Source organism: Rhinoraja longicauda, chromosome 19 (genome assembly GCF_053455715.1).
Source record: "Rhinoraja longicauda isolate Sanriku21f chromosome 19, sRhiLon1.1, whole genome shotgun sequence".
Classification (NCBI taxonomy): domain Eukaryota; kingdom Metazoa; phylum Chordata; class Chondrichthyes; order Rajiformes; family Arhynchobatidae; genus Rhinoraja; species Rhinoraja longicauda.
Window position 1 is genome coordinate 28,397,856 of NC_135971.1, and position 27,140 is coordinate 28,424,995.

A 27,140-nucleotide genomic window follows, 5' to 3' on the forward strand; every position below is an offset into this window, starting at 1 on the left:
ATCTCAGGAGAGAAGGAATGGGTGACGTTTCGGGTCGAGACCCTTCTTCAGACTGATGTCGGGGGTGGGACAAAGGAAGGATATAGGTGGAGACAGGAAGATAGAGGGGGATCTGGGAAGGAGGAGGGGAAGGGAGGGACAGAGGAGCTATCTGAAGTTGGAGAAGTCGACGTTCATACCACCGGGCCGCAAACTGCCCAGGCGAAATATGAGGTGCTGCTCCTCCAATTTCCGGTGGGCCTCACTATGGCACTGGAGGAGGCCCATGACAGAAAGGTCAGACTGGGAATGGGAGGGGGAGTTAAAGTGCTCGGCCACCGGGAGATCAGTGGCGTTAATGCAGACCGAGCGCAGGTGTTCAGCGAAGCGATCGCCGAGCCTGCGCTTGGTTTCGCCGATATAAATAAGTTGACATCTAGAGCAGCGGATGCAATAGGTGAGGTTGGAGGAGGTGCAGGTGAACCTCTGTCTCACCTGGAAAGAATGTTTGGGTCCTTTGATGGAGTTGAGGGGGGAGGTAAAGGGACAGGTGTTGCATCTCGTGCGGTTGCAAGGGAAAGTGCCCGGGGTTGGGGTGGTTTGGGTAGGAAGGGACGAGTGGACCAGGGAGTTACGGAGGGAACGGTCTCTGCGGAACGCAGAGAGGGGAGGGGATGGGAAGATATGGCCAGTGGTGGGGTCCCGTTGTAGGTGACGGAAATGTTGGTGGATGATATGTTGGATCCGCTGGCTGGTGGGGTGGAAGGTGAGAACGAGGGGGATTCTGTTCTTGTTGCAAGTGGGGGGAGGGGGAGCAAGAGTGGAGCTGCGGGATGTAGAAGAGACCCTAGTGAGAGCCTCATCTATAATGGAGGAGGGGAAGCCCCGTTTTCTGAAAAACGAGGACATCTCGGAAGCCCTAGTGTGAAACACCTCATCCCGGGCACAGATGCGGCGTAGACGGAGGAATTGGGAGTAGGGGATAGACTTTTTGCAGGGGACCAGGTGGGAAGAAGTGTAGTCCAGATAGCTGTGCGAGTCGGTGGGCTTGTAATAAATGTCCGTCACTAATTTTTCTCCTGTGATGGAGATGGTGAGGTCCAGAAACGGGAGGGAGATGTCAGAGATAGTCCAGGTATATTTAAGGTATATTTATGTGTAGGTCCTGCCCTTGTTAGATGTCCCAAAATGCAACACCTCACATTTCTCTGTATTAAATTCCATAAACCATTCCTCCGCCCACCTGACCAATCGATCCAGATCCTGCTGCAATCGTTCACAACCATCTTCACTATCTGCAAAACCACCCACTTTTGTATCATCAGCAAACCTGCTAATCTTGCCCTGTACGTTCCCTTCCAAATCATTAATGTAGATGACAAACAGTAACGGGCCCAGCACTGAACCCTGATCACACCACTAGTCACAGGCCTCCAGTTCAATAAGCCACCTTCCACCATCACCTTCTGCTTCCTTCCATGGAGCCAATTTGCTGTCCATTCACTATCCATGGATCCCATGTGATCTAACCTTCCAGAGCAGCTTACCATGCGGAACCACAGGAAAGTCAGGTCAGAAATGAACCCTGATCACCTTCTCCTGGGCAGCTCTGTTTAAGTGTGTAGGAAAGAACTGCAGATGCTGCTTCAAATCGAAGGTAGGTTCAAAATGTTGGAGTAGCTCAGCGGGACGGGCAGCATCTCTGGAGAGAAGGAATGGGTGAAGTTTCACATCGAGAAACGTCTGAAGGGTCTCAACCAGAAACGTCACCCATTCCTTCTCTCCACAGATGCTGCCTGACCCGCTGAGTTACTCCAGCACTCTGTGAAACGTTACCTATCCATGTTCTCCACAGATGCTGCCTGACCCGCTGAGTTACTCCAGCACTCTGTGTCTGCTCTGTTTAATTGTTGACACAGATTTGAAGAAATGTCCACAGATTTGAAGAAATGTCCACAATGTCAGCCAAGATCACAGAAGCTGGACTATTTGGTTAATTAGCCAAGGCTCGTGCAGATCTTATATAAGGTTTATTCACAAAATGCTGGAGTAACTCAGCAGGTCAGGCATATATAAGGTTAGTTAATTAGAACAAATTAGCATCAGATTCAAAACATGGCAGAACACAGAAAGAAGGACCACTTTCAACCCTTAACTAATTACCATCAATCCTAAAGGACTGTTTTATGATGCAACTGAACCATCATCTCCCAAGGTTTGTATTCAATTACACTTGCAAAAATAATATGATGTTATCTTTTCCAGTTACTATTGCATCTGCATAATAGCCTCATAAACACGATAGATGTGCATGTCAGGCGAGGCTCAGCAACCGCACAACATTCACGGAACCTTTTTTTTGCAGATGATAAAACATTTTTAAAACTACAAATCCAGAGGGCAATTGATCTGTCAGAGTTTTGAACGAATTGTCTGCAGACGGAATGGGCAATTACCATCGATTCAGGAATTGTTCTCCTGGATCGGAGAGTTACTAATGTAACGGACAAGAAATAGGAGCCGACACTCGTTAATCTAACACGTCTAGAGAGAAGACGCTGGGATTTATACAATCACAACTGGGTCTAACAGACCATGGAACCGAGAATGAATAGATCTACACGAGACGGAGATGACAGATAACGCCTTCACCCAGTGAGACGAGTTTATCCAGGACACAGCGATACATTACTGGGCAGATCAGGGGTCGAAGGAAATGAGAGGCAGATTGAATAACGCAGAGATAGACCAGTCAGTCCATGGTGGGACGGGTTCCATCATATCTCCACTCTCAGCCCGTCCACACCTCACACTACAACCGGCTCACCGCCCGCAGGTGGGTCAGGCGGGGCTGCGGGAGGCGCTAGGATGGGACTGTCACAGAGACGGCGGGCCGAGTGGCCGGCCCCGATACTCACCCACTCCTGCATCCTCCTGTCCGTGGAGCAGCGCAGCGCAGACAAGGAGCGGGAGCCTGAGCCACAGGGCGCGGAGTTGGGCGGCGCGGACACTCATCACCGCTCACTCAGCTCCGCGAAACTGTGGAGCCGCTCAGACACACCTTTACATACAAGCGGCCCAGCCCACCAATCACACAGCACCAACACCCCACCAATCACACAGCACCAACACCCCACCAATCACACAGCACCAACACCCCACCAATCACACAGCACCAACACCCCACCAATCACACAGCACCAACACCCCACCAATCACACAGCACCAACACCCCACCAATCACACAGCACCAACACCCCACCAATCACACAGCACCAACACCCCACCAATCACACAGCACCAACACCCCACCAATCACACAGCACCAACACCCCACCAATCACACAGCACCAACACCCCACCAATCACACAGCACCAACACCCCACCAATCACACAGCACCAACACCCCACCAATCACACAGCACCAACACCCCACCAATCACACAGCACCAACACCCCACCAATCACACAGCACCAACACCCCACCAATCACACAGCACCAACACCCCACCAATCACACAGCACCAACACCCCACCAATCACACAGCACCAACACCCCACCAATCACACAGCACCAACACCCCACCAATCACACAGCACCAACACCCCACCAATCACACAGCACCAACACCCCACCAATCACACAGCACCAACACCCCACCAATCACACAGCACCAACACCCCACCAATCACACAGCACCAACACCCCACCAATCACACAGCACCAACACCCCACCAATCACACAGCACCAACACCCCACCAATCACACAGCACCAACACCCCACCAATCACACAGCACCAACACCCCACCAATCACACAGCACCAACACCCCACCAATCACACAGCACCAACACCCCACCAATCACACAGCACCAACACCCCACCAATCACACAGCACCAACACCCCACCAATCACACAGCACCAACACCCCACCAATCACACAGCACCAACACCCCACCAATCACACAGCACCAACACCCCACCAATCACACAGCACCAACACCCCACCAATCACACAGCACCAACACCCCACCAATCACACAGCACCAACACCCCACCAATCACACAGCACCAACACCCCACCAATCACACAGCACCAACACCCCACCAATCACACAGCACCAACACCCCACCAATCACACAGCACCAACACCCCACCAATCACACAGCACCAACACCCCACCAATCACACAGCACCAACACCCCACCAATCACACAGCACCAACACCCCACCAATCACACAGCACCAACACCCCACCAATCACACAGCACCAACGCCCCACCAATCACACAGCACCAACGCCCCACCAATCACACAGCACCAACGTCCCACCAATCACACAGCACCAACACCCCACCAATCATACAGCAGCAACACCCCACCAATCACAGCAACACCCCACCAATCACAGCAACACCCCACCAATCACACAGCACCAACACCCCACCAATCACACAGCACCAACACCCCACCAATCACACAGCACCAACACCCCACCAACCACACAGCAGCAACACCCCACCAATCACACAGCACCAACACCCCACCAATCACACAGCAGCAACACCCCACCAATCACACAGCACCAACACCCCACCAACCACACAGCAGCAACACCCCACCAATCACACAGCACCAACACCCCACCAATCACACAGCACCAACACCCCACCAATCACACAGCAGCAACACCCCACCAATCACACAGCACCAACACCCCACCAATCACAGCAACACCCCACCAATCACACAGCAGCAACACCCCACCAATCACACAGCAGCAACACCCCACCAATCACACAGCACCAACACCCCACCAATCACACAGCACCAACACCCCACCAATCACACAGCACCAACACCCCACCAATCACACAGCACCAACACCCCACCAATCACACAGCACCAACACCCCACCAATCACACAGCACCAACACCCCACCAATCACACAGCACCAACACCCCACCAATCACACAGCACCAACGCCCCACCAATCACACAGCACCAACATCCCACCAATCACACAGCACCAACACCCCACCAATCACACAGCACCAACACCCCACCAATCACAGCAACACCCCACCAATCACACAGCAGCAACACCCCACCAATCACACAGCACCAACACCCCACCAATCACACAGCACCAACACCCCACCAATCACACAGCACCAACACCCCACCAATCACACAGCACCAACACCCCACCAATCACACAGCACCAACACCCCACCAATCACACAGCACCAACACCCCACCAATCACACAGCACCAACACCCCACCAATCACAGCAACACCCCACCAATCACACAGCACCAACACCCCACCAATCACACAGCACCAACACCCCACCAATCACACAGCACCAACACCCCACCAATCACACACGTGACAGTGTCACGGTGGTGGTGGTGACACGGTGGTGGTGACACAGTGACACGGTGGTGGTGACACGGTGGTGGCGACACGGTGGTGGTGACACGGTGGTGGCGACACGGTGGTGGTGACATGGTGGTGTTGACACGGTGGTGGTGACAGTGGTGGTGAGATGGGTGATATGGTGGTGGTGACACTAACACGGTGGTGGCGACACGGTGCCGGTGAAACGGTGGTGGTGACACATTGACACAGTGGTGGTGACATGGTGGTGATGACGTAGTGACACTGTTGTGCTGACATGGTGGTTGTGACATTGTGACGGTGACACGGTGGTGGTGACACAGTGACACGATGGTGGTGACACAGTGGTGGCACTGCGGTGACACGGTGGTGGCGACACGGTGGTGGTTATGCGATGGTGTGACACGGTGGTGACACGGTGGTGGTGACGTGGTGGTGGTGACATGGTGATGTGGACACAGTGATGGGTACATGGTGTTGGTGAGGGGGATATGGTGATTGTGATAGGGACATGGTGATGGTGATTTGGACACGATGGTAGTGACATGGTGATATGGTGATGTAGCCATGGTGACGGTGACACAGTGTTAGTGATGGGGACATAAGTATGGGAATAAGATGATAGTGATGGTGACATGGTGAAGGTGACTGGGACATGGTGAACATTGCAATACTGGAGATCCACACATACAGAGTGAGTGTGGAGCATCATGTAAATGTCATTAATACCAGTCCAGTGTAGGAGAATTTAATAGTGCTGAACTGCCACATATCCTCAGGGCCAAATTCAGAATGATATTTGTGACTAAGTATTCATGTGGTTTGCAAGTAAAGTGTAGGGATGTGAGCAAAGTGTTGGAAAGACAGAGACTTCAAGAAAAAATACAGACAAGGGGTTCCGCTGCAAATAAGATGAGGTATGATATATTCTTGGTCAAGATGGGGTTTGGAAGTAGCTGTCGAGGATTTCACTCTGTGCCAGTCGTCAAGTTGAGTTGAGGGGGAATGAGATTAAGGGGGTTGGATTCTGGGCCGAGGGGGTCAAGGGTGACATTGGTGAAGAAAACTTGACGTCTGGAATCTCGAACTGCATTCAAGAGTCCCAATCAGTCCCATTGTTCCACTTTATTGGGCCGACTGTAATTTGGGCAAAGCCATTGGCTGTGATGGCGTCCATTTGCTCCATTGCTTGAATTCGAATTGCTAAACCCACAAGTTTCCATGGAAGGTGTGATGTTTGGTGGACAGTGTGGGGTGGGAGGACCCGTTGCTCCTCCCCTGCAGCAGATGGCGCTGCACACGACAGAGTGAGGTGTTTTGTACATAGTTATTGTGGCAGTACACAGTGTGTGAGTGTCAGATCGGGTGGTTGCAGCCATTTTAGTTGTCTTGCTGCCAGCATTGAGTTAATGTAATAAAGACTCCTGTTGTAATGTAATGAAGACTCTCAAGTTTTATACAGATATAGAACAAATACATAAAATGTTAATCTGACGTCAGTTCTGTCCATTAGCGTTAACTTCCCCATGAGAAGCCTGCTTGCTGTTGAGCAGGTTTGTGCAATCCACAAGATTTCTGACAGATGCCGAGAAGGAATGTGATTACATTCCATCATTAGGGGTAACAATGCAGGCAGACTGAATTGTGGTATTGAATAGGAAACAGGATCCACAGAGTCATACACCAGGGAAACAGGGCGTTTGGCCCAACGCCCAGGCCGGCCAAATGCCCTACACCAGTCCCACCCGCCGCATTTGGCTGCTATCCCTCAACCATTCCCAAATGGCTTTAAGTCGGACGGTGGAGCATCGTGACTCCTTGTGTAAAGGTCGGAAGGTGGTTTCTAAAGTACAAGTGGGGATCTCTACAGAGTACGGGCATGAAATACATCACACTCTTGCATTGGGTGGCGATGGCAGTGTGAGCCAGTGCGGCCAGCGCCTGCTCCATCTATATAATGGCATCAAAGGCAGCTCTCACAGTGTTAATAACGCCAGCTGCACACCATGATCCCATTGGGGCAGCTCGGCCCCCTGCTCCTCCTGATGGCCGGAGCCTCCCTCTCTTGAGCCAGGTCCACCCGCTTCAACCACAAACTCCACCGGCATTGTGTGCAGGTTTACCAAGGACGCTGCCCCAGTCTGCACACTCTGGGGAGGGGAAAGGAATCAAAAAACCCAGCGACCTCCTGCTCACCGGTCGCCAACTCGAGACATTAACTCTGTTTCTCTTTCTGACCAGCTGAGCTTTTCCCCGCGGCATTTCTGTTCAATCTTAGCCCAAACCTGTACATTTAAACCTGGGATTTTAAGACCTCGCTGATTATTACTACATTTTGTTGCGATTTCTGGGAGCCCCTGATGGAGGTTGTGTCTCCCGGCCCGGGCGTCCACCATTGGTGGAGCGGGAGCACGTGGCCGCTGGCTGGGTGAGGTCACGTGGGGCGCGGGGCAGTGACGTCACCTTGTCCTGTATTTGGGAGTGAGATAGTTGGCACCGCTAGTTACAGGAGTGATGGAGCCCTGGGCCCGTGAAATATAGGTCATGAGTCCCGCCTGCCCCGCCCGGCCCAGGGCTTTGGGGCAAGGAGACCTGTAACTGGTGGGGTGAACCAGAGGGTCAGGGGTCAGACTGATCTCTGCCGCACAGATCCGAGAGCTATAATCATCGCCCCTGTCTGCGGGGGCTGTTACAAGAGCAGTAACAACCGGCATATTGCTCTCATCAATAGGCGTTGATCCGCCAGGCATGGTCCCCAGTCTCGACAGACTCTACATCAGGGTGGCACACAGTCACGGGAGCATTGGGACCGTGTGCGTACCGACCGGTGTTGGTGAAACCACCCATAACTTCCAGGACTAGACAGATAACAAACAGACACGCAGACTGCGGCTGAAGTCAAGGGTTTATTGCTGCAGGAACCGATCCGCTGGGTTGTAGATGCCGTGTCCGTGGAACGAGCGCCGGTCTCCGGGCAGACGAGGTGGAGCAGCCAGGGGGAGCTGGGGCTGGCAGCAGGATTGGGCTGGAAAATGAAAGGGAGGTCAGTGAGGTTCATCTGGAGAAGAGGGGCATCTACATAGGGCATCTGCAGAGACTTTAAACTAGTACGGTTGGGGGGAGGGACTCAAACACAGATAGCTAATAGGCAGTGTGTGAGGCAGGAGGCAGAAAAGGGAAACACTCAGACCCAACATGTAGGAGAGAAAGAAGTGAAAAGAAATAAACTGGGAATAAGAGGTGATGGGTCCCTTAAATGTGTATATTTTAATGCTAGGAGCATTGTAAGAAAGGTGGATGAGCTTAGAGCCTGGATTGACATCTGGAAGTATGATGTTGTGGCGATCAGTGAAACGTGGTTGCAGGAGGGTTGTGATTGGCAATTAAATATTCCAGGATTTCATTGCTTCAGATGTGATAGAATCGGAGGGGCAAGAGGTGGGGGTGTGGCATTGCTCGTCAGGGAAGATATCACAGCAGTGCTCTGGCAGGATAGATTTGAAGGCTCGATTAAGGAGGCTGTTTGGGTGGAACTCAGAAATGAGAAAGGTTTAGCAACACTTATAGGGGTGTATTATAGACCGCCAAATAGGGAACGAGAATTGGAAGAGCAAATATGTAAGGAGATAGCAGATATTAGTAGTAAGCACAGAGTAGTGATTGTGGGTGATTTCAATTTTCCGCACATAGACTGGGAATCACATTCTGTAAAAGGGCTGGATGGTTTGGAGTTTGTAAAATGTGTGCAGGATAGTTTTTTGCAGCAATACGTAGAGGTACCTACCAGAGACGGGGCAGTGTTGGACCTCCTGTTAGGTGACGGAGGTATGTGTTGAGGAGCACTTTGGGTCTAGTGATCACAATGCCATTAGTTTCAATATAATTATGGAGAAGGTCAAAAATGGACCAAGGGTTGAGATTTTGGATTGGAGAAAGGCTAACTTTGAGGAGATGAGAAAGGATTTGAAAGGAGTGAAATGGGACATTTTGTTTTATGAGAAGGATATAATAGAGAAATGGAGGACATTTAAAGGTGAAATTTTGAGAGTACAGAGTCTTTATGTCCCTGTTCGGTGGAAAGGAAAGAATTTTAAGTTGAAAGAGCCGTGGTTTTCTAGGGAAATTGGACACGGTTCGGAAAAAGAGGGAGATATACAATAAATATAAGCAGCAGGGAGTAAATAAGGTTCTTGAGGAATATAAAGAATGTAAAAGGAATCTTAAGAAGGAAATTAGAAAAGCAAAAAAAAGATATGAGTTTGCTTTGGCAAGTAATGTAAAAGTAAACCCCAAGGGGTTCTACAGATATGTCAATAGCAAAAGGATAGCGAGGGATAAAATTGGTCCATTAGAGAGTCAGAGTGGACAGCTATGTGCTGAGCCGGAAGAAATGGGGGAGATATTAAACAATTTCTTTTCTTCGGTATTCACCGAGGAGAAGGATATTGAATTATGTGAGGTAAGCGAAACAAGTAGAGTAGTGATGGAAATTATGAGGATTAAAGAAGAGGAGGTACGGACACTTTTGAAAAATATAAAAGTGGATAAGTCTCCAGGTCCTGATAGGATATTCCCTAGGACATTGAGGGAAGTTAGTGCAGAAATAGCAGGGGCTATGACGGAAATATTTCAAACGTCATTAGAAACGGGGATGGTGCCGGAAGATTAGTGCATTGCGCATGTTGTGCCTTTGTTTAAAAAAGGTTCTAAAAGTAAACCTAGCAATTATAGACCTGTTAGTTTGACGTCTGTGGTGGGAAAATTAATGGAAAAGATACTTAGGGACAATATATATAATTATTTGGATAATCAAGGCCTGATTAGAAACAGTCAACATGGATTTGTGCCTGGAAGGTCATGTTTGACTAATCTTCTTGAATTTTTTGAAGAGGTTACCAGGGAAATTGATGAAGGCAAGGCTGTGGATGTTGTCTATATGGACTTCAGTAAGGCATTTGACAAAGTTCCACATGGAAGGTTGATTAAGAAGGTTAAATCATTGGGTATTAATAGTGAAGTTGCAAGATGGATTCAACAATGGCTGAATGGGAGATACCAGAGGGTAATGGTTGACAACTGTATGTCAGGTTGGAGGCCAGTGTCTAGTGGAGTACCCCAAGGATCTGTGTTGGGTCCGCTGTTGTTTGTCATTTACATCAATGATCTGGATGATGGTGTGGCAAATTGGATTAGTAAGTATGCAGATGATACTAAGATAGGTGGTGTAGTTAATAATGAAGTAGATTTTCAAAGTCTACAGAGAGACTTGGGCCTTTTGGAAGGGTGGGCTGAAAGATGGCAGATGGAGTTTAATGCTGATAAGTGTGAGGTGCTGCATTTTGGTAGGACAAATCAAAATAGGACGTACAGGGTAAATGGTAGGGAATTGAGGAATGCAGTGGAACAGAGGGATCTGGGAATAACTGTGCATTGTTCCCTGAAGGTGGAATCTCATGTGGATAGGGGAGCAAAGAGGTCCTTCTACAGTTGTACCGGACCCTGATGAGACCGCACCAGGAGTACTGTGTGCAGTTTTGGTCTCTAAATTTGAGGAAGGATATTCTTGTTATTGAGGGTGTGCAGCGTAGGTTCACTAGGTTGATTCCCGGAATGGCGGGACTGTCGTATGTTGAAAGGCTGGAGCAATTAGGCTTGTATACACTGGAATTTAGAAGGATGAGGGGGGATCTTAACAAATAACATATATATAACATATAACAACTACAGCATGGAAACAGGCCTGTCCGGCCCTACCAGTCCACGCCGACCATTCTCCCTGACCTAGTCTCATCTACCTGCACTCAGACCATAACCCTCCAATCCCCTCCTATCCATATACCTATCCAATTTACTCTTAAATAATAAAATCGAACCAGCCTCCACCACTTCCACCGGAAGCCCATTCCATACAGCCACAACCCTCTGAGTAAAGAAGTTCCCCCTCATGTTACCCCTAAACCTTTGTCCCTCAATTCTGAAGCTATGTCCCCTTGTTGGAATCTTCCCCACTCTCAAAGGGAAAAGCCTACCCACGTCAACTCTGTCCGTCCCTCTCAAAATTTAAAAAACCTCTATCAAGTCCCCCCTCAACCTTCTACGCTCCAAAGAATAAAGACCCAACCTGTTCAACCTCTTATTGAAACATATAAGATAATTAGGGGATTGGACACATTAGAGGCAGGAAACATGTTCCCAATGTTGGGGGAGTCCAGAACAAGGGGCCACAGTTTAAGAATAAGGGGTAGGCCATTTAGAACGGAGATGAGGAAGAACTTTTTCAGTCAGAGAGTGATGAAGGTGTTGAATTCTCTGCCTCAGAAGGCAGTGGAGGCCAGTTCGTTGGATGCTTTCAAGAGAGAGCTGGATAGAGCTCTTAAGGATAGCGGAGTGAGGGGGTATGGGGAGAAGGCAGGAACGGGGTACTGATTGAGAGTGATCAGCCATGATCGCATTGAATGGCGGTGCTGGCTCGAAGGGCTGAATGGCCTCCTCCTGCACCTATTGTCTATTGTCTATTGTTTGGTATGCTTGCCTTTATAAATCAGAGCATCGAATATAGAAGTTGGGACGTAATGTTAAAATTGTACAAGGCATTGGTGAGGCCGAATCTGGAATATGGTGTGCAGTTCTGGTTGCCAAATTATAGGAAGGATGTCGACAAAATGGAGAGGGTACCGAGGAGATTTACTAGAATGTTGCCTGGGTTTCAGCACTTAAGCTACAGAGAGAGATTGAACAGGTTGGGTCTTTATTCTTTGGAGCGCAGAAGGTTGAGGGGGAACATGATAGAGGTTTAAAAAAATTTAAGAGGGACGGACAGAGTTGACGTGGGTAGGCTTTTCCCTTTGAGAGTGGGGAAGATTCCAACAAGGGGACATAACTTCAGAATTAAGGGACAAAAGTTTAGGGGTAACATGAGGGGTAACTTTTTTACTCAGAGGGTGGTGGCTGTATGGAATGAGCTTCCGGTGGAAGTGGTGGAGGCAGGCTCGATTTTATTATTTAAGAATAAATTGGATAGGTATATGGAGGAGAGGGGATTGGAGGGTTATGGTCTGAGAGCAGGTAGATGAGACTAGGTCAGAGAGAGTGGTCGGCGTGGACTGGCAGGGCCGAACGGGCCTGTTTCCGTGTTGTAGTTGTTATATGGTTATATGGTTATATCGGAACAACTGGGGATTCAGTGGCTCAGCTGGCAAAGCAGCTGGCTCACAGCATCAGACATAGAAACATAGACAAACAGGTGCAGGAGTAGGCCATTCGGCCCTTCAAGCCAGCACCGCCATTCAATATGATCATGGCTGATCATCTAAAATCAGTACCCTATTCCTGATTTTTTTCCGATATCCCTTGATTCCTTTAGCCCTAAGAGCTAAATCTAACTCTCTCTTGAAAACATCCAGTGAATTGGCCTTCACTGCCTTCTGTGGCAGAGAATTCCACAGATTCATAACTCTCCGGGTCAAAATGTTTTTCCTCATCTCAGTCCTAAATGGCCTCCCCCTTATTCTTAGTCAGATCCAGCTTTGACCCTGTCCTCCTGTGCTTCTGTGTGAAGTTTGTACGTTCTCCCTGTATATTTGCATGAGTTTCCACCCACATCCAAAGACGTGCGGGTTTGTAGGTTAACTAGCTTCTGTAAATTGCCCCTAGTGTGCAGGGAGTGGATGCGAAAGTGGGATAACATAGAACTAGAGTGAATGGTTAATTGTCGGCGTGGATTGTTTCTGCGCAGCGTCTGTAAACCAAACTCACTACACCACAGCAACACTACCGCCAGTACATTGAATGGATCAACACCGCCGCGCTTGTCAAAAAGGCACAGCAACGGCTGTTCCTCCTGAGAACACTAAAAAAAGGTCAGTCTGCCACAACAGCTTCTGATGACCTTCTACCTGCACCACTGAAGCATACTGACATACAGCATCTATGTGTGGTATCTCAGCTGCACGGCAGAGGACAGGAAAGCTCTTCAGCGGGTCGTCTGCAGAGCACAGAGGATCATTGGGATATAGCTGCCAGCCCTGGAGGACATCTACAATGCACGCTGCCTCAGGAAAGCCACCAGCATCTACAAGGACTCCACACACCCATGCCACCGTCTGTTTGAACTACTCCCATCTGGCAGACGTTACAAGGCCTTCTATGCCCGCACCTCCAGACTAAGGAACAGCTCCATCCCTAGAGCTATGGCTACTCTGATTCGGTCCTGCTGAGAGTCCCCCATGATCTGTCTCTGCCCCCCAGGGTCATCTGGCACAACTGACCCTGCATGAACCTTTTTTTTGCACTTTACCTTGTTCGCCCCTTTTCTTTTTCCTTCCCCCCACCCTTCTTGTTGTTCACATGTTCGCCGTGATTTATTTAATATTTGACTTGATAGCATGGATATGGAAGTGACGATCAAAATCTTGTTTTACTTGTACAATGACCATAAAGGGTATTGTATTGTATTGTATTGTATATGGCTCATTAATGTTAGTATGATATAACTCAACATTCCAGTGTTGAGAAAAGGACACAAAGTGCTGGAGTAACTCAGTGAGTCACGCAGCATCTCTGGAGGTCATAGATAGATGACATTTCTGGCCAAAGCCATTTTATGTTGTAAATCAGCATCTGCCATTCCTTGTTTCTACATTGCTGTGTCCAGACCCTCTCCTTGTTACCTGGTCCTCAGCATGACTGCAACCACGGGAACGTGATTGGGAACCTGGTTACCTGGTGTAAAGACAACAATCTTTCTCTGAAGAAGGGTCTCCACACGAAGCATCACATAGAAACATAGAAAAGGCGCAGGAGGAGGCCATTCGGCCCTTCGAGCCAGCACCGCCATTCATTGTGATCATGGCTGATCATTCTCAATCAGTAACCGCCCAACTTCTCCCCATATCCCTTGATTCCACTAGCCCCTAGAGCTCTATCTAACTCTCTCTTAAATCCATCCAGTGATCTGGCCTCCACTGCCCTCTGTGGCAGAGAATTCCACACATTCACAACTCTCTGGGTGAAAAAGTCCCTTCTCACCTCAGTTTTAAATGGCCTCCCCTTTATTCTAAGACTGTGGCCCCTGGTTCTGGACTCCCCCAACATTGGGAACATTTCTCCTGCATTTAGCTTGTCCAGTCCTTTTATAATTTTATATGTCTCTATATCACATTTTCCTTTTACACAGAGATGCTGCATGAACTGCTGAGTTACTCCAGCTTTTTGTGTCAATCTTTCTGTCAATGTCAGCAAGACAAAGGAGATAGTAATCGGCTTCAGGAAGCAAAGTGGGACACATACCCCAGTTTACATTGACGGCACCAATGCAGAGATGGCTGAAAGCTTCAAGTTCCTAGGAGTAAATATCACCAGCAACTTGACCACCTATGTTGAAGTAATGGCCAAGAAACCCCAATGTCTCTACTTCCTTGGAAGGCTTAGGAAGTTTTACATGTCCTCAACAACACTCTGCAACTTCTACAAATGCACCATTAGGATGCTTTGGGAACAGCTCTATCCAAGACTGTAAGCAATTGCAGAGCATTATTGATGCAGCCCAGATCATCACACAACCCCACCTCCCTCCCATTGACTCCCGTTGCCTCTGCAAGGCCAGCTGCATAATCAAGGACCAGTCGCACCCTGGCCACTCCCTCTCCCATCAGGTAAGAGGTACAGAAGTGTGGAAACGCACACCTCCAAATTCAGGGACAGTTTCTTCCCAGCGGTTATCAGGCAACTGAACCAATTTATCAACTAGAGAGTGGTCCTGAGCTAATATCTACTTCATAGAAAACCCTTGGACTATCTTTAATCGGACTTTACTGGACTTTATCTTGCACTAAACATTATTCCCTTTATTATGTATCTGTACGCTGTGGATGACCCAATTGTAATCATGCATTGTCTTTCCACTGACTGGTTATCACGCAACAAAAGCTTTTCACTGTACCTCGGTACACGTGACAATAAACTAAACTTCAAAACTAATGGAATTATGGTCATTGGTCCCAAAGTGCTCCCCCACTGACAATTCAGTCACTTGCCCTACCTCATTCCCCGAGAGGAGGTCTGTTGATGCATCCTGTCTAGAAGTCCCACTATATATTGATTAATACAATACAATACAATATATCTTTATTGTTATTGTGCAGGGGTACAACGAGATTGGGAATGCGACTTCTATTCGATGCAATAAATTAATTAGTTAATCAACAGAAATTTAGACAACCCAGAGAAACAAAATTAGAAACAGTTAAAACAGTGCAAATAGGTCTGTGCTGGGTTGATGTGCAACTTGACCATCCGAAGGAGACAGTTCATGGGGGGGGCACTCAGCAGGACTGGTTCAGAGCAGCTATAGCTCTGGGGATGAAGCTGTTCCTAACCTGGAGGTGCGGGCGAAGAAGGCTTTGTAACGTCTGCCGAATGGTAGAAGTTCAAACAGACGTTGGAACATATTGCAGGGGTGTGAGGAGCCTTTATGAATGCTGGTGGCTTTCCTGAGGCATTGTAGATGCCCTCCAATAAAGAAGCTTTCTTGGACACATGTAACAAATTACATCCCACCTAATCCCTTGGCACTATGGGAAACCTAGTCAATATTAGCATAGTTGAAATCTCTCACTAATACTCCCCTATTATTTTAACAACTATCTGCAACTAAGGACAACAGAATGTAACAAAACAAGCAATACGGGCTGAAAAGATGAAGTATGAGTAAAAGCTGGCCAAGAATATAAAGAAGGACAGTAAGAGCTTCTTTACATATGTTAAGGGAAAAAGAGTAGCAAAGTCAAATATGGGTCCCTTGAAGGCAGACACGGGTGAAATTATTATGGGTAACAAGGAAATAGCAGAAGAGTTGAACAGGTACTTCGGATCTATCTTCACTAAGGAAGACACAAACAATCTCCCAGATGTCCTAGAGGACAGAGGATCAAGGGGGATAGAGGAACTGAAAGAAATTTGCATTACGCGGGAAATAGCATTGGGTAGACTGATGGGACTGAAGGATGATAAATCCCCAGGGCCTGATGGTCTGCATCCCAAGGGTACTCAGGGAGGTGGCTCTAGAAATAGTGGACGCATTGGTGATCATTTTTCAATGTTCTATAGATTCGGGATCAGTTCCTGTGGATTGGAGAATAGCTAAAGTTATCCCACTTTTCAAGAAAGGAGCGAGAGAGAAAACGGGGAATTACAGACCAGTTAGCCTGACATCAGTGGTGGGGAAGATGCTGAAGTCAATTATAAAAGAGGTAATAACGGTGCATTTGGATAGCAGTAAAAGGATTGGTCCAAGTCAGCATGGATTTATGAAAGGGAAATCATGCTTGACTAATCTTCTGGAATTTTTTGAGGATGTGACAAGTAAAATGGATGAATGGGAGCCAGTGGATGTAGTGTATCTAGACTTTCAGAAAGCCTTTGATAAGGTCCCACACGGGAGATTGGTAACTGGAGACAGATTTCATCAGTCCTGCCGGTCGGCATCTCTTACTCTCACCTCTCCCCACTCTCCCTCTACTGTACCCTGTTTCCTTCATCTTCCACCTCCTGCTTCCTCTTTCCAGGTATCTCCTTCTGCCATCCTATTTCCCTTTCTCCCACCTTCTCCCTCCTTCCCATTTTTCTCCTCCTGCACGTCCCTCCCTAGTTCACGGAATCACAGGAGCTGAATAGCAGGAGAAGGCCATGAGGCCCTTCAGGTTAGGGCTGGTGGAAAATAAACTTCCCAGCCTGATCCCACCCCCTGCTCCCTGTATGATTCCTGGAGTTATCATACAGTGAAGACCATGTCGACCATGCCTCTGGATAGAGGGATTTGGGAAGAAGGCAGTGAGTGATTTGTAGAGGCATTCCAGCCTTCTCTCAATACCAACATCAGGTCCTATTTTTATTTTCTAAACACCCTGTTAACATTTCTTTAATAGTGGATCCCAAAATGTCCCTCCTCTTGATACCAGTTTTAGAGAAACTGGAAACAGCCCCTTTGGCCCAACGGGTCCATGCCAACAGGCTATCACCCACATTCCAGATCTACCCTACATGCCAAGGACAATGTTACCACAGCGAATTAACCTACAAACCTGCACATCTTTGGAATGTGGGAGGAAACCGGAGCACCCGGAGAAAACACAGACGGTCACAGGAAGAACGTACAAACTCTGCACAAACAGTGCCTGTAGTCAGGATCGACCCTGGGTCTCTGGCGCTGTTAGGCAGCAACTCTACGGCTACGCCACTGTGCTGGCCCATAGTCAATAGTTTTGTGCCATCTACAAACTTATTGTGCCCCCTATATTCAGGTCTCCACCATTAGTATCTATAACCATATAACCATATAACAATTACAGCACGGAAACAGGCCCATTCGGCCCTACCAGTCCACGCCGACCATTCTCTCTGACCTAGTCTCATCTACCTGCTCTCAGACCATAACCCTCTAATCCCCTCTTATCCATATACCTATCCAATTTACTCTTAAATAATAAAATCGAGCCAGCCTCCACCACTTCCACCGGAAGCCCATTCCATACAGCCACAACCCTCTGAGTAAAGAAGTTCCCCCTCATGTTACCCCTAAACCTTTGTCCCTCAATTCTGAAGCTATGTCCCCTTGTTGGAATCTTCCCCACTCTCAAAGGGAAAAGCCTACCCACGTCAACTCTGTCCGTCCCTCTCAAAATTTAAAAAACCTCTATCAAGTCCCCCCTCAACCTTCTACGCTCCAAAGAATAAAGACCCAACCTGTTCAATCTCTCTCTGTAGCTTAAGTGCTGAAACCCAGGCAACATTCTAGTAAATCTCCTCTGTACTCTCTCTATTTTGTTGACATCCTTCCTATAATTTGGCGACCAGAACTGCACACGATACTCCAGATTCGGCCTCACCAATGCCTTGCACAATCTGTTACACAAAGTACCAGCCTTCAGTCAAAGAGCACTCAGCGTTATCTTCTGGTTCCTGAACTGAGCTAGATTTGCAACCATTGAGTGACTCTTCCTCAGATCCCGTGGAATTATACTATTTCATCCAACCTAGAACATCAGTCAAAACCCCTGTAGACTACATCAGATGCACTGCCCATTCCACCCTCCCTGTTACCTCATCACCAGAGATTTCAACATTCCTTGAAAAAATACTGTGTTGACCATCCTGATTAAACTGAGAACAAATGAGCTGTTAGATGTCATAGCAGGCCTAAAGGTAGATAAATCCCCTGGCACATAGGCTGTATCCCAGGCTGCAATAGGAGGCAAAGGAGGAGATCACTGGGGCTCTGGCAGAGATACATAATCTTCATTAGCTGCAGGTGAGGTGCCAGATGACTGAAAGGCAGCAAAAGAGGACATGGGATAAAGGTTATATTCTGCTGTGGTTCAACAGCTGGATAATGGGCAGGAGATGCACTCGGTTTCCCTCATCACCTGTCTGTCTCACTTCCTCAGCCAGGTAGTCACCCACTCCCACTCTGACCACCGGCCCTGAAACAATGGGTGACCACCTTTGTCCTGCTATAACCATATAACCATATAACAACTACAGCACGGAAACAGGCCCGTTCGGCCCTACCAGTCCACGCCGACCATTCTCTCTGACCTAGTCTCATCTACCTGCTCTCAGACCATAACCCTCTAATCCCCTCTTATCCATATACCTATCCAATTTACTCTTAAATAATAAAATCGAGCCTGCCTCCACCACTTCCACCGGAAGCCCATTCCATACAGCCACCACCCTCTGAGTAAAGAAGTTACCCCTCATGTTACCCCTAAACTTTTGTCCCTCAATTCTGAAGCTATGTCCCCTTGTTGGAATCTTCCCCACTCTTAAAGGGAAAAGCCTACCCACGTCAACTCTGTCCGTCCCTCTCAAAATTTTAAAAACCTCTATCAAGTCCCCCCTCAACCTTCTACGCTCCAAAGAATAAAGACCCAACCTGTTCAATCTCTCTCTGTAGCTTAAGTGCTGAAACCCAGGCAACATTCTAGTAAATCTCCTCTGCTATATTTCAAAGCTTTGTGCATTTTCGGATTTTTGTATTCATGAACCCATTCAAGTGTGATGTGGTTCAATCCTCCCTCTCCGGAGTCCACCTATTACCTGCCACATGTTGTCCTGCCTCTCCCATCGTCTAGCTTTCTTCTCCCCCCCCCACTACAATCAGCCTGAAGAAGGTCTCGACCATGTTCTCTAGAGAAGTTGCCTGACCCAATGAGTTACTCCAGCACTTTGTGGCCTTCTGTGTTTTCCAATAGTTTACTTTCATATCCCATTAAATTTAATCTTGATCTTGATCTAATCTGCGAAGGTAGGCAGGGTGGATGGGAATGGTGGGAACTACAATGAAGATATTACAGTGGACAGGCAATGGCAGTGCGCAACCTTTACAACAAAAGTATTATTGTGACAAATGTACATTCCTTTAAGGCACAACAGGAAAAATGGTTCAACCCTGGGTGAGAGGGGAATACACCAATCAGCCAAAACATTATGACCACTGACTGGTGAAGTGAATAATATTGATTATCTTGTTACAATGGCACCTGTCAAGGGGTGGGATATATTAGGCAGCAAGTGAACAGTCAGTTCTTGAAGTTGATGTGTTCGATGCCGGAGAAATGGGCAGGAGTAAAGACCCGAGCGACTTTGACAAGGGCCAAATTGTTCTGGCCAGACGACTGGGTCAGAGCATCTCTGAAACGCCAAGGCTTGTGGGGTGGTCCCGGTCAGCAATGGTGAGTACCTACCGACAGTGGTCCGAGGAGGGACAAACCACAAACTGGCGACAGACAGGGTGTTGGGCGCCCAAGGCTCATCGATGCGCGAGGGCAGTGATGGCACCAGGATGCATTGTGGGAAGACGACAAGCCGGTGGAGGGAGTGTGATGCTCTGGGCAATGTTCTGCTGGGAAACCCTGGGTCCGGCCATTCATGTGGACGTCAATGTGACACGTGTCACCTACCTAAACATCGTTGCAGACCAGGTACACCCCTTCATGACAATGGTATTCCCTGATGGTAGTGGCCTCTTTCAGCAGGATAATGCACCCTGCCACACTGCACACATTGTTCGGGAATACAATAGGCCACGCAATGTGCCAGTCAGCTGGACATTGCCGAACCATCTGTCGTTTGTGGACAGGTTCTTCCGGACCAACACCTTTGACCACAAGTCCATCGGGCAGTGGTCAGCACGGAACGTCCTGCAGGCACTGCAGGGGAATGACTCCATGGATCCTGTGGCGTGGTTCCCAGAACAGACTGCCCAGCTTGTCTGGCAAAATGCCTCATCGCCAGTACTCACCAACAAGCACCAAGACCTGGCTTGGCTGGCGGTGAGGGGAGCCCTCCCAGTCAGATCCTTCCTGCACCGCCGGAACCTCACTACCAGCGCACGCTGCCCTCGGGACGGCTGCTACGGAGAGGAAACGGTGGCCCACCTCTTCACAGAGTGTGGATTTGCCAGGAGAGTCTGGAGAGGTCTGCAGGGGTCCCTGTCACGATTCATTCCGAGCAGCTCCGTCACAGAGGACTCTGTGATCTACGGACTGTTCCCAGGGACGCATTCCGAGACTGACATCGAGTGCTGCTGGAAGGTCATCAACTCGGTGAAAGACGCTCTTTGGTCTGCCCGATCCTTGTTGACCTCCCAGCAGAGCGAGCTGTCCGTCAAGGAATGTTGCCGACTGGCCCACTGCAGACTGCAGGAGTACGTGCTGAGGGACGCTCTGAAGCTCGGTGCAGCCAACGCCAAGGCCCTGTGGGGGAGGACCACAGTCTAGGGTCCTTCCGCTGCTGGACATGGGGGGCAGGGTGTGGTGGAGAGAGACGCCCCTCCAAATAAGGGATATGTATGTAAATGTATGTAAATGTAAGTAAATGTCTGTATTGAATATGTAACCTCCGGAAATGTCGGATGGGTTTGTTTAAAAATGATGTTTTGTAATTGATATTTATAACTTGAATAAAGTATTTTTTGATAAAAAAAAAAAAAAAAAAAAATAGACAATAGGTGCAGGAGTAGGCCATTCAGCCCTTCGAGCCAGCACCGCCATTCAATGCGATCATGGCTGATCACTCTCAATCAGTACCCCGTTCCTGCCTTCTCCCCATACCCCCTCACTCCGCTATCCTTAAGAGCTCTATCCAGCTCTCTCTTGAAAGCATCCAACGAACTGGCCTCCACTGCCTTCTGAGGCAGAGAATTCCACACCTTCACCACCCTCTGACTGAATGGTTTGAGGATCATGATGAAATGTTCACAATGTTGCCCTGGCCTCCAAATTCTCCACATCTCAATCCGATTGAGCATCTGTTGGATGTGCTGGATCGACAAGTCCGATTCACGGCGGCTCCACCTCACAACGTACAGGACTTGAAGGATCTGCTGCTAAAGGTTTGGTGCCAGATACCACAGGACACCTTCAGGGGTCTTGTAGAGTCCATGCCTCAGTGGGTCGGCACTGTTTTGGCGGCACATGGAGCACCAACAGCATATTAGGCAGGTGGTCATAATGTTTTGGCTCATCAGTGTATAAAGGCTTATAAAGTTGCCAATACACACAGCAAGCCTGAGGAGAGGGAACATTTTGATTTCAGAAAAAAACAGTCAACAAATTTACAAAGAAAAGGTAAATGGGATATGAAAGTAAACTATTGAAAAACGCAGATGGACACAAAGTGCTGGAGTAACTCAATGGGTCAGGCAGCATCTCTAGAGAACATGGATAGGTGAGTTTTAGGTCAAGACCTTCTTCAGGCTGATTGTAGTGGGGGGGGTGGGGGGGGGAGAGAAGAAAACTAGACGATGGGAGAGGCAGGACAACATGTGGCAGGTAATAGGTGGACTGTGAGAGGGAGGATTTGATAGGCAGGTGGTTGGTCAAAGGCCAGAGATAAAAGCATGAGACAGGGTTGAAGAGTTGTCAATTACGTAGCTAGAGAGGAGAGTAACAGGAGAGGATGGGAGTGCAGAGAAATAGGTGGGAGTCTAAATGGAGGGGTTTAGTAGGTTACCTGACCTGCTGAATTATTCCAACACATGATGTCCTTTTCTGTATTAAACAGCACCTTGTTTCAACATTGGAAAATGGATTGTTGGGGTTCTGTGGGTGTGTAAAAAGAAAAAGATGAGTGAAGGAAACTATGGGTTCCTAACAGGAAGGCTGGAGAACCTACAAGAATAATGATTAAATATGGTGTGTGTGTGTGGACATGGAAGAGGACTCAGAAACCTTTGAATTCTATAAGAAGATAACTGCAGATGCTGGCACAAATCGAAGGTATTTATTCACAAAATGCTGGAGTAACTCAGCAGGTCAGGCAGCATCTCGGGAGAGAAGGAATGGGTGACGTTTCGGGTCGAGACCCTTCTTCAGACTGATGTCAGGGGGGCGGGACAAAGGAAGGACATAGGTGGAGACAGGAAGATAGAGGGAGATCTGGGAAGGAGGAGGGGAAGGGAGGGACAGAGGAACTATCTAAAGTTGGAAAAGTCGATGTTCATACCACTGGGCTGCAAACTGCCCAGGCGAAATATGAGGTGCTGTTCCTCCAATTTCCGGTGGGCCTCACTATGGCACTGGAGGAGGCCCATGACAGAAAGGTCAGACTGGGAATGGGAGGGAGAGTTGAAGTGCTCGGCCACTGGGAGATCAGTTTGGTTAATGCGGACCGAGCGCAGGTGTTCAGTGAAGCGATCGCCGAGCCTGCGCTTGGTTTCGCCGATGTAAATAAGTTGACATCTAGAGCAGCGGATGCAATAGATGAGGTTGGAGGAGGTGCAGGTGAACCTTTGTCTCACCTGGAAAGACTGTTTGGGTCCTTGGATGGAGTTGAGGGGGGAGGTAAAGGGACAGGTGTTGCATCTCGTGCGGTTGCAGGGGGTTTATAGTAAATGTCCGTCACTAGTCTGTCTCCTGTGATGGAGATGGTGAGGTCCAGAAACGGGAGGGAGATGTCAGAGATAGTCCAAGTATATTTAAGGGCAGGATGGAAATTGGAGGTGAAGTGTATGAAGTTAGTGAGTTCTGCGTGGGTACAAGTGGTAGCACCAATGCAGTCGTCGATGTAGCGGAGGTAGAGTTCGGGGATGGGGCAGTTCTGGATCTTGGGTAGGAGGTAGAATCGGGCCGTGAGTTTGGAGGCATTGGGGGGTAGATCGCCGGAGTTGGTGAGGTCCATGATGGTGCTGATGATAAAGGTCTGGTGTTTATCGGTGGGGTCATGGTCCAGGGATAGGTAGGAAGAGGTGTCCGAGAGTTGTCGTCTGGCCTCGGTGCGGTAGAGGTCAGCACGCCAGACTACCACAGCCCCTCCCTTGTCAGCGGGTTTAATGATTAAGTCCGGGTTGTTGCGGAGTGAGTGGAGGGCTGCACGTTCAGGAGGGGAGAGGTTGGAGTTAGTCAGGGGAGTGGAGAATTTGAGGCGGCTGATGTCACGCCGGCAGTTTGAGATAAAAAGTTCTAGTGGGGGTAGTTGGCCACATGGGGGGTAAACGTGGAGGGGGTCCGTTGGAGACGGGAGAAGGGGTCATCAGTGGGGGGGTCGGGACTCCTTACCATGGAAAAAGGCTCGGAGACGGAGGCGGCGGAAGAAGAGCTCCACGTCATGGCGGACGCGGAACTCGTTGATGTGGGGGCGGAGGGGAACAAAGGTAAGGCCTCTGCTGAGGACCGACCGTTCGGTGTCTGAAAGGGGGAGGTCAGGGGGGATGGTGAACACCCGGCAATGGTGGGGGTTGGGGTCGGATGGAGGCAGGGGGGCAGGTGGAGGGGATGTATGGTGGGGGGGTGGTGGGTTAGCTGGGCAGAGGGGGGGCATGAGGACCGATGTGGGGAGTACTGGGGGTCAACTGGCTGGAGGGGGAAGGGGGAGACCCAGTGGAACCCCTGCTGCAGTTACCTGTAGTAGAGGGTGGGCAGTAGGACCCAGCAGTGCTGAGGGGCTCTGCCTGGTGGGGGCTGTAGGCCCAGCACGGTGTGTGTGGGCCCAGCGCGGTGTGTGTGGGCCGGGCGGTTACCTGTAGTAGAGGGTTGGCAGTAGGACCCAGCGGTGCTGTGGGACTCTGCCTGGTGGGGGCTGTGGGCCCAGCGCGGTGTGTGTGGGCCGGGTGGAGCTGCAGCCTGTTGTTGGTCGCGGGGGCCGGGTACAGCGACGGCTGTGACCTGCTGCTGGGCGGTGGAGCGGCGCGGGTCGACACGGTCACTGGGGGAGGCCCGCGGGGACCTGGAGCCCGGGTAAGTGGCGGTCGGCCCAGTCAGCGGATGGCCGGGGAGGGAGTGGGTGGCGCTGAAGAGGTTGGAAAGGTCGGCGGCGAAGAAGCCTCGGACGTTGGCGGCAGCGGCCCCGGGGAGGCGGTGGAGGTCGGCGGCGGCAGCCTCAGGTAGGCCTTGGCAGTCGGCGGTGGTGGCCCCGGGGGGGCGGTGGAGGTCGGTGGCAGCAGCCTCAGGTAGGTCTTGGCAGCGGCGGTGGAAGAACCAACGATCCAGAGCAAATAAGACTGGAGAAATTTGTATTTGGAAGAAGTTATTGAGCTTGGAATCTGATAAAAACCTGAGGACCTGATGTGGCTGTATCACTATCTAAGAAAGAAAAGAGAATACATTGGGAACTACCAACCTGTTAGCCTAACATTAGTAAATGTGGAAATTCTGGAAACTAAAGAATTGAAAACAGGAAAAGTAGAATGTAATTGAGCCAAGCTAATGCAGATTTATGAAAGGAAAGTCATGTTGGTCAAACCACTGGCATTTTATGAGGATCCAGCACATTATGTCCTTTTGTGTATTAATATGGTTAAAGGGAAACCAGTGAATGTGGGGGATTTGCAGAAGGCTTTCAGGAAGGCTGCGTACAGAAGTTGTTGATAAAGGTTAGAGCACATGGGAATGGTGATAATGGATGGGGATAGATTGGGAATTGGTTAACAGATTTAAAATAGATTGAGATTCTGGGGTTGTTAGGCTAAACCTAGGCTGACAACTGGGATCAGTGCTTGGGCAGCCACCTATCAGAGTCATACAGCACAGAAACAGGTCCTTTGGCTCACTATTTCCTTGCCAACAGTTGCACCCATCTGTACACACTCTACTCACCCCCCTTGGGTCCACAGTCTCTGTCTTGTTGATTCAAGTTCTGGTTTGGATATTACTTAAGTCAAGTCAATAGACAATAGTTGCAGGAGGAGGCCATTCGGCCCTTCAACGTGATCATGGCTGATCATTCTCAATCAGTACCCCGTTCCTGCCTTCTCCCCATACCCCCTGACTCCGCTATCCTTAACAACTCTATCTAGCTCTCTCTTGAATGCATTCAGAGGATTGGCCTCCACTGCCTTCTGAGGCAGAGAATTCCACAGATTCACAACTCTCTGACTGAAAAAGTTTTTTCCTCATCTCAGTTCGAAATGGCCTACCCCTTATTCTTAAACTGTGGCCCCTTGTTCTGGACTCCCCCAACATTGGGAACATGTTTCCTGCCTCTAATGTGTCCAACCCCTTAATAATCTTATACGTTTCGATAAGATCCCCTCTCATCCTTCTAAATTCCAGTGTATACAAGCCTAGTCGCTCCAGTCTTTCAACATATGACAGTCCCGCCATTCCGGGAATTAACCTAGTAAACCTACGCTGCACGCCCTCAATAGCAAGAATATCCTTCCTCAAATTTGGAGACCAAAACTGCACACAGTACTCCAGGTGCGGTCTCACCAGGGCCCGGTACAACTGCAGAAGGACCTCTTTGCTCCTATACTCAACTCCTCTTGTTATGAAGGCCAACATTCCATTGGCTTTCTTCACTGCCTGCTGTACCTGCATGCTTCCTTTCAGTGACTGATGCACTAGGACACCCAGATCACGTTGTACGTCCCCTGTTCCTAACTTGACACCATTCAGATAATACTCTGCCTTCCTATTCTTACCACCAAAGTGAATAACCTCACACTTATCCACATTAAACTGCATCTGCCATGCATCTCTGCATCTCTGCCCACTAGAACATCTGGGAGATTGCTTGTATCTTCCTTAGTAAAGACAGATCCAAAGTACCGGTTCAACTCGTCTGCCATTTCCTTGTTTCCCATAATAAATTCCCCCGCTTCTGTCTTCAAGGGACCCACATTTGCCTTGACTATTTTTTTCCTCTTTACATACCTAAAAAAGCTTTTGCTATCCTCCTTTATATTATTGGCTAGTTTACCCTCGTACCTCATCTTTTCTCCCCGTATTGCCTTCTTAGTTAACTTCTGTTGCTCTTTAAAAGAGTCCCAATCCTCTGGCTTCCCACTCTTCTTTGCTTTGTTGTACTTCTGCTCTTTTATTTTTATGCTGTCCCTGACTTCCCTTGTCATCCACGGGTGTCTCTTACTCCCCTTGGAATCTTTCCTCCTCTTTGGGATAAATTGATCCTGCAACTTCTGCATTATTCCCAGGAATACCTGCCATTGCTGTTCCACAGTCTTCCCTGCTAGGGCCTCCTTCCAGTCAATTTTGGCCAGCTCCTGCCTCATGCCTCTGTAATCCCCTTTGCTATACTGTAATACTGACACTTCCGATTTTCCCTTCTACATCTCAATTTGTAGAGTAAAACTTATCATATTGTGATCACTGCCTCCTAATGGCTCTTTTACCTCGAGTCCCCTTATCAGATCAGGTTCATTATACAACACTAAATCCAGAATTGCCTTCTCCCTGGTAGGCTCCAGTACAAGCTGTTCTAAGAATCCATCTCGAAGACACTCCACAAACTCTCT

At 48.9% G+C, this 27,140-nt stretch overlaps 2 protein-coding genes across 2 annotated transcripts in view; both read right to left on the minus strand.

Moving 5' to 3' along the window:
• The window catches only part of LOC144603206 (H-2 class II histocompatibility antigen, E-S beta chain-like), a 162,224-nt gene extending 159,170 nt beyond the window's left edge, over window positions 1-3,054 (minus strand). The window contains exon 1 of the mRNA XM_078416396.1: window positions 2,898-3,054. Coding sequence (XP_078272522.1) covers window positions 2,898-2,994 — 97 coding nt within the window. The 5' untranslated portion in view covers window positions 2,995-3,054. The remainder of the gene's footprint in view (window positions 1-2,897) is intronic.
• Window positions 3,055-8,257: 5,203 nt separating this feature from the next.
• LOC144603207 (RLA class II histocompatibility antigen, DP alpha-1 chain-like) overlaps window positions 8,258-27,140 on the minus strand; it is a 70,446-nt gene continuing 51,563 nt past the window's right edge. Inside the window, 1 exon segment of the mRNA XM_078416397.1 lies at window positions 8,258-8,414. The gene's annotated coding sequence lies outside the window, so the exon portion shown is untranslated.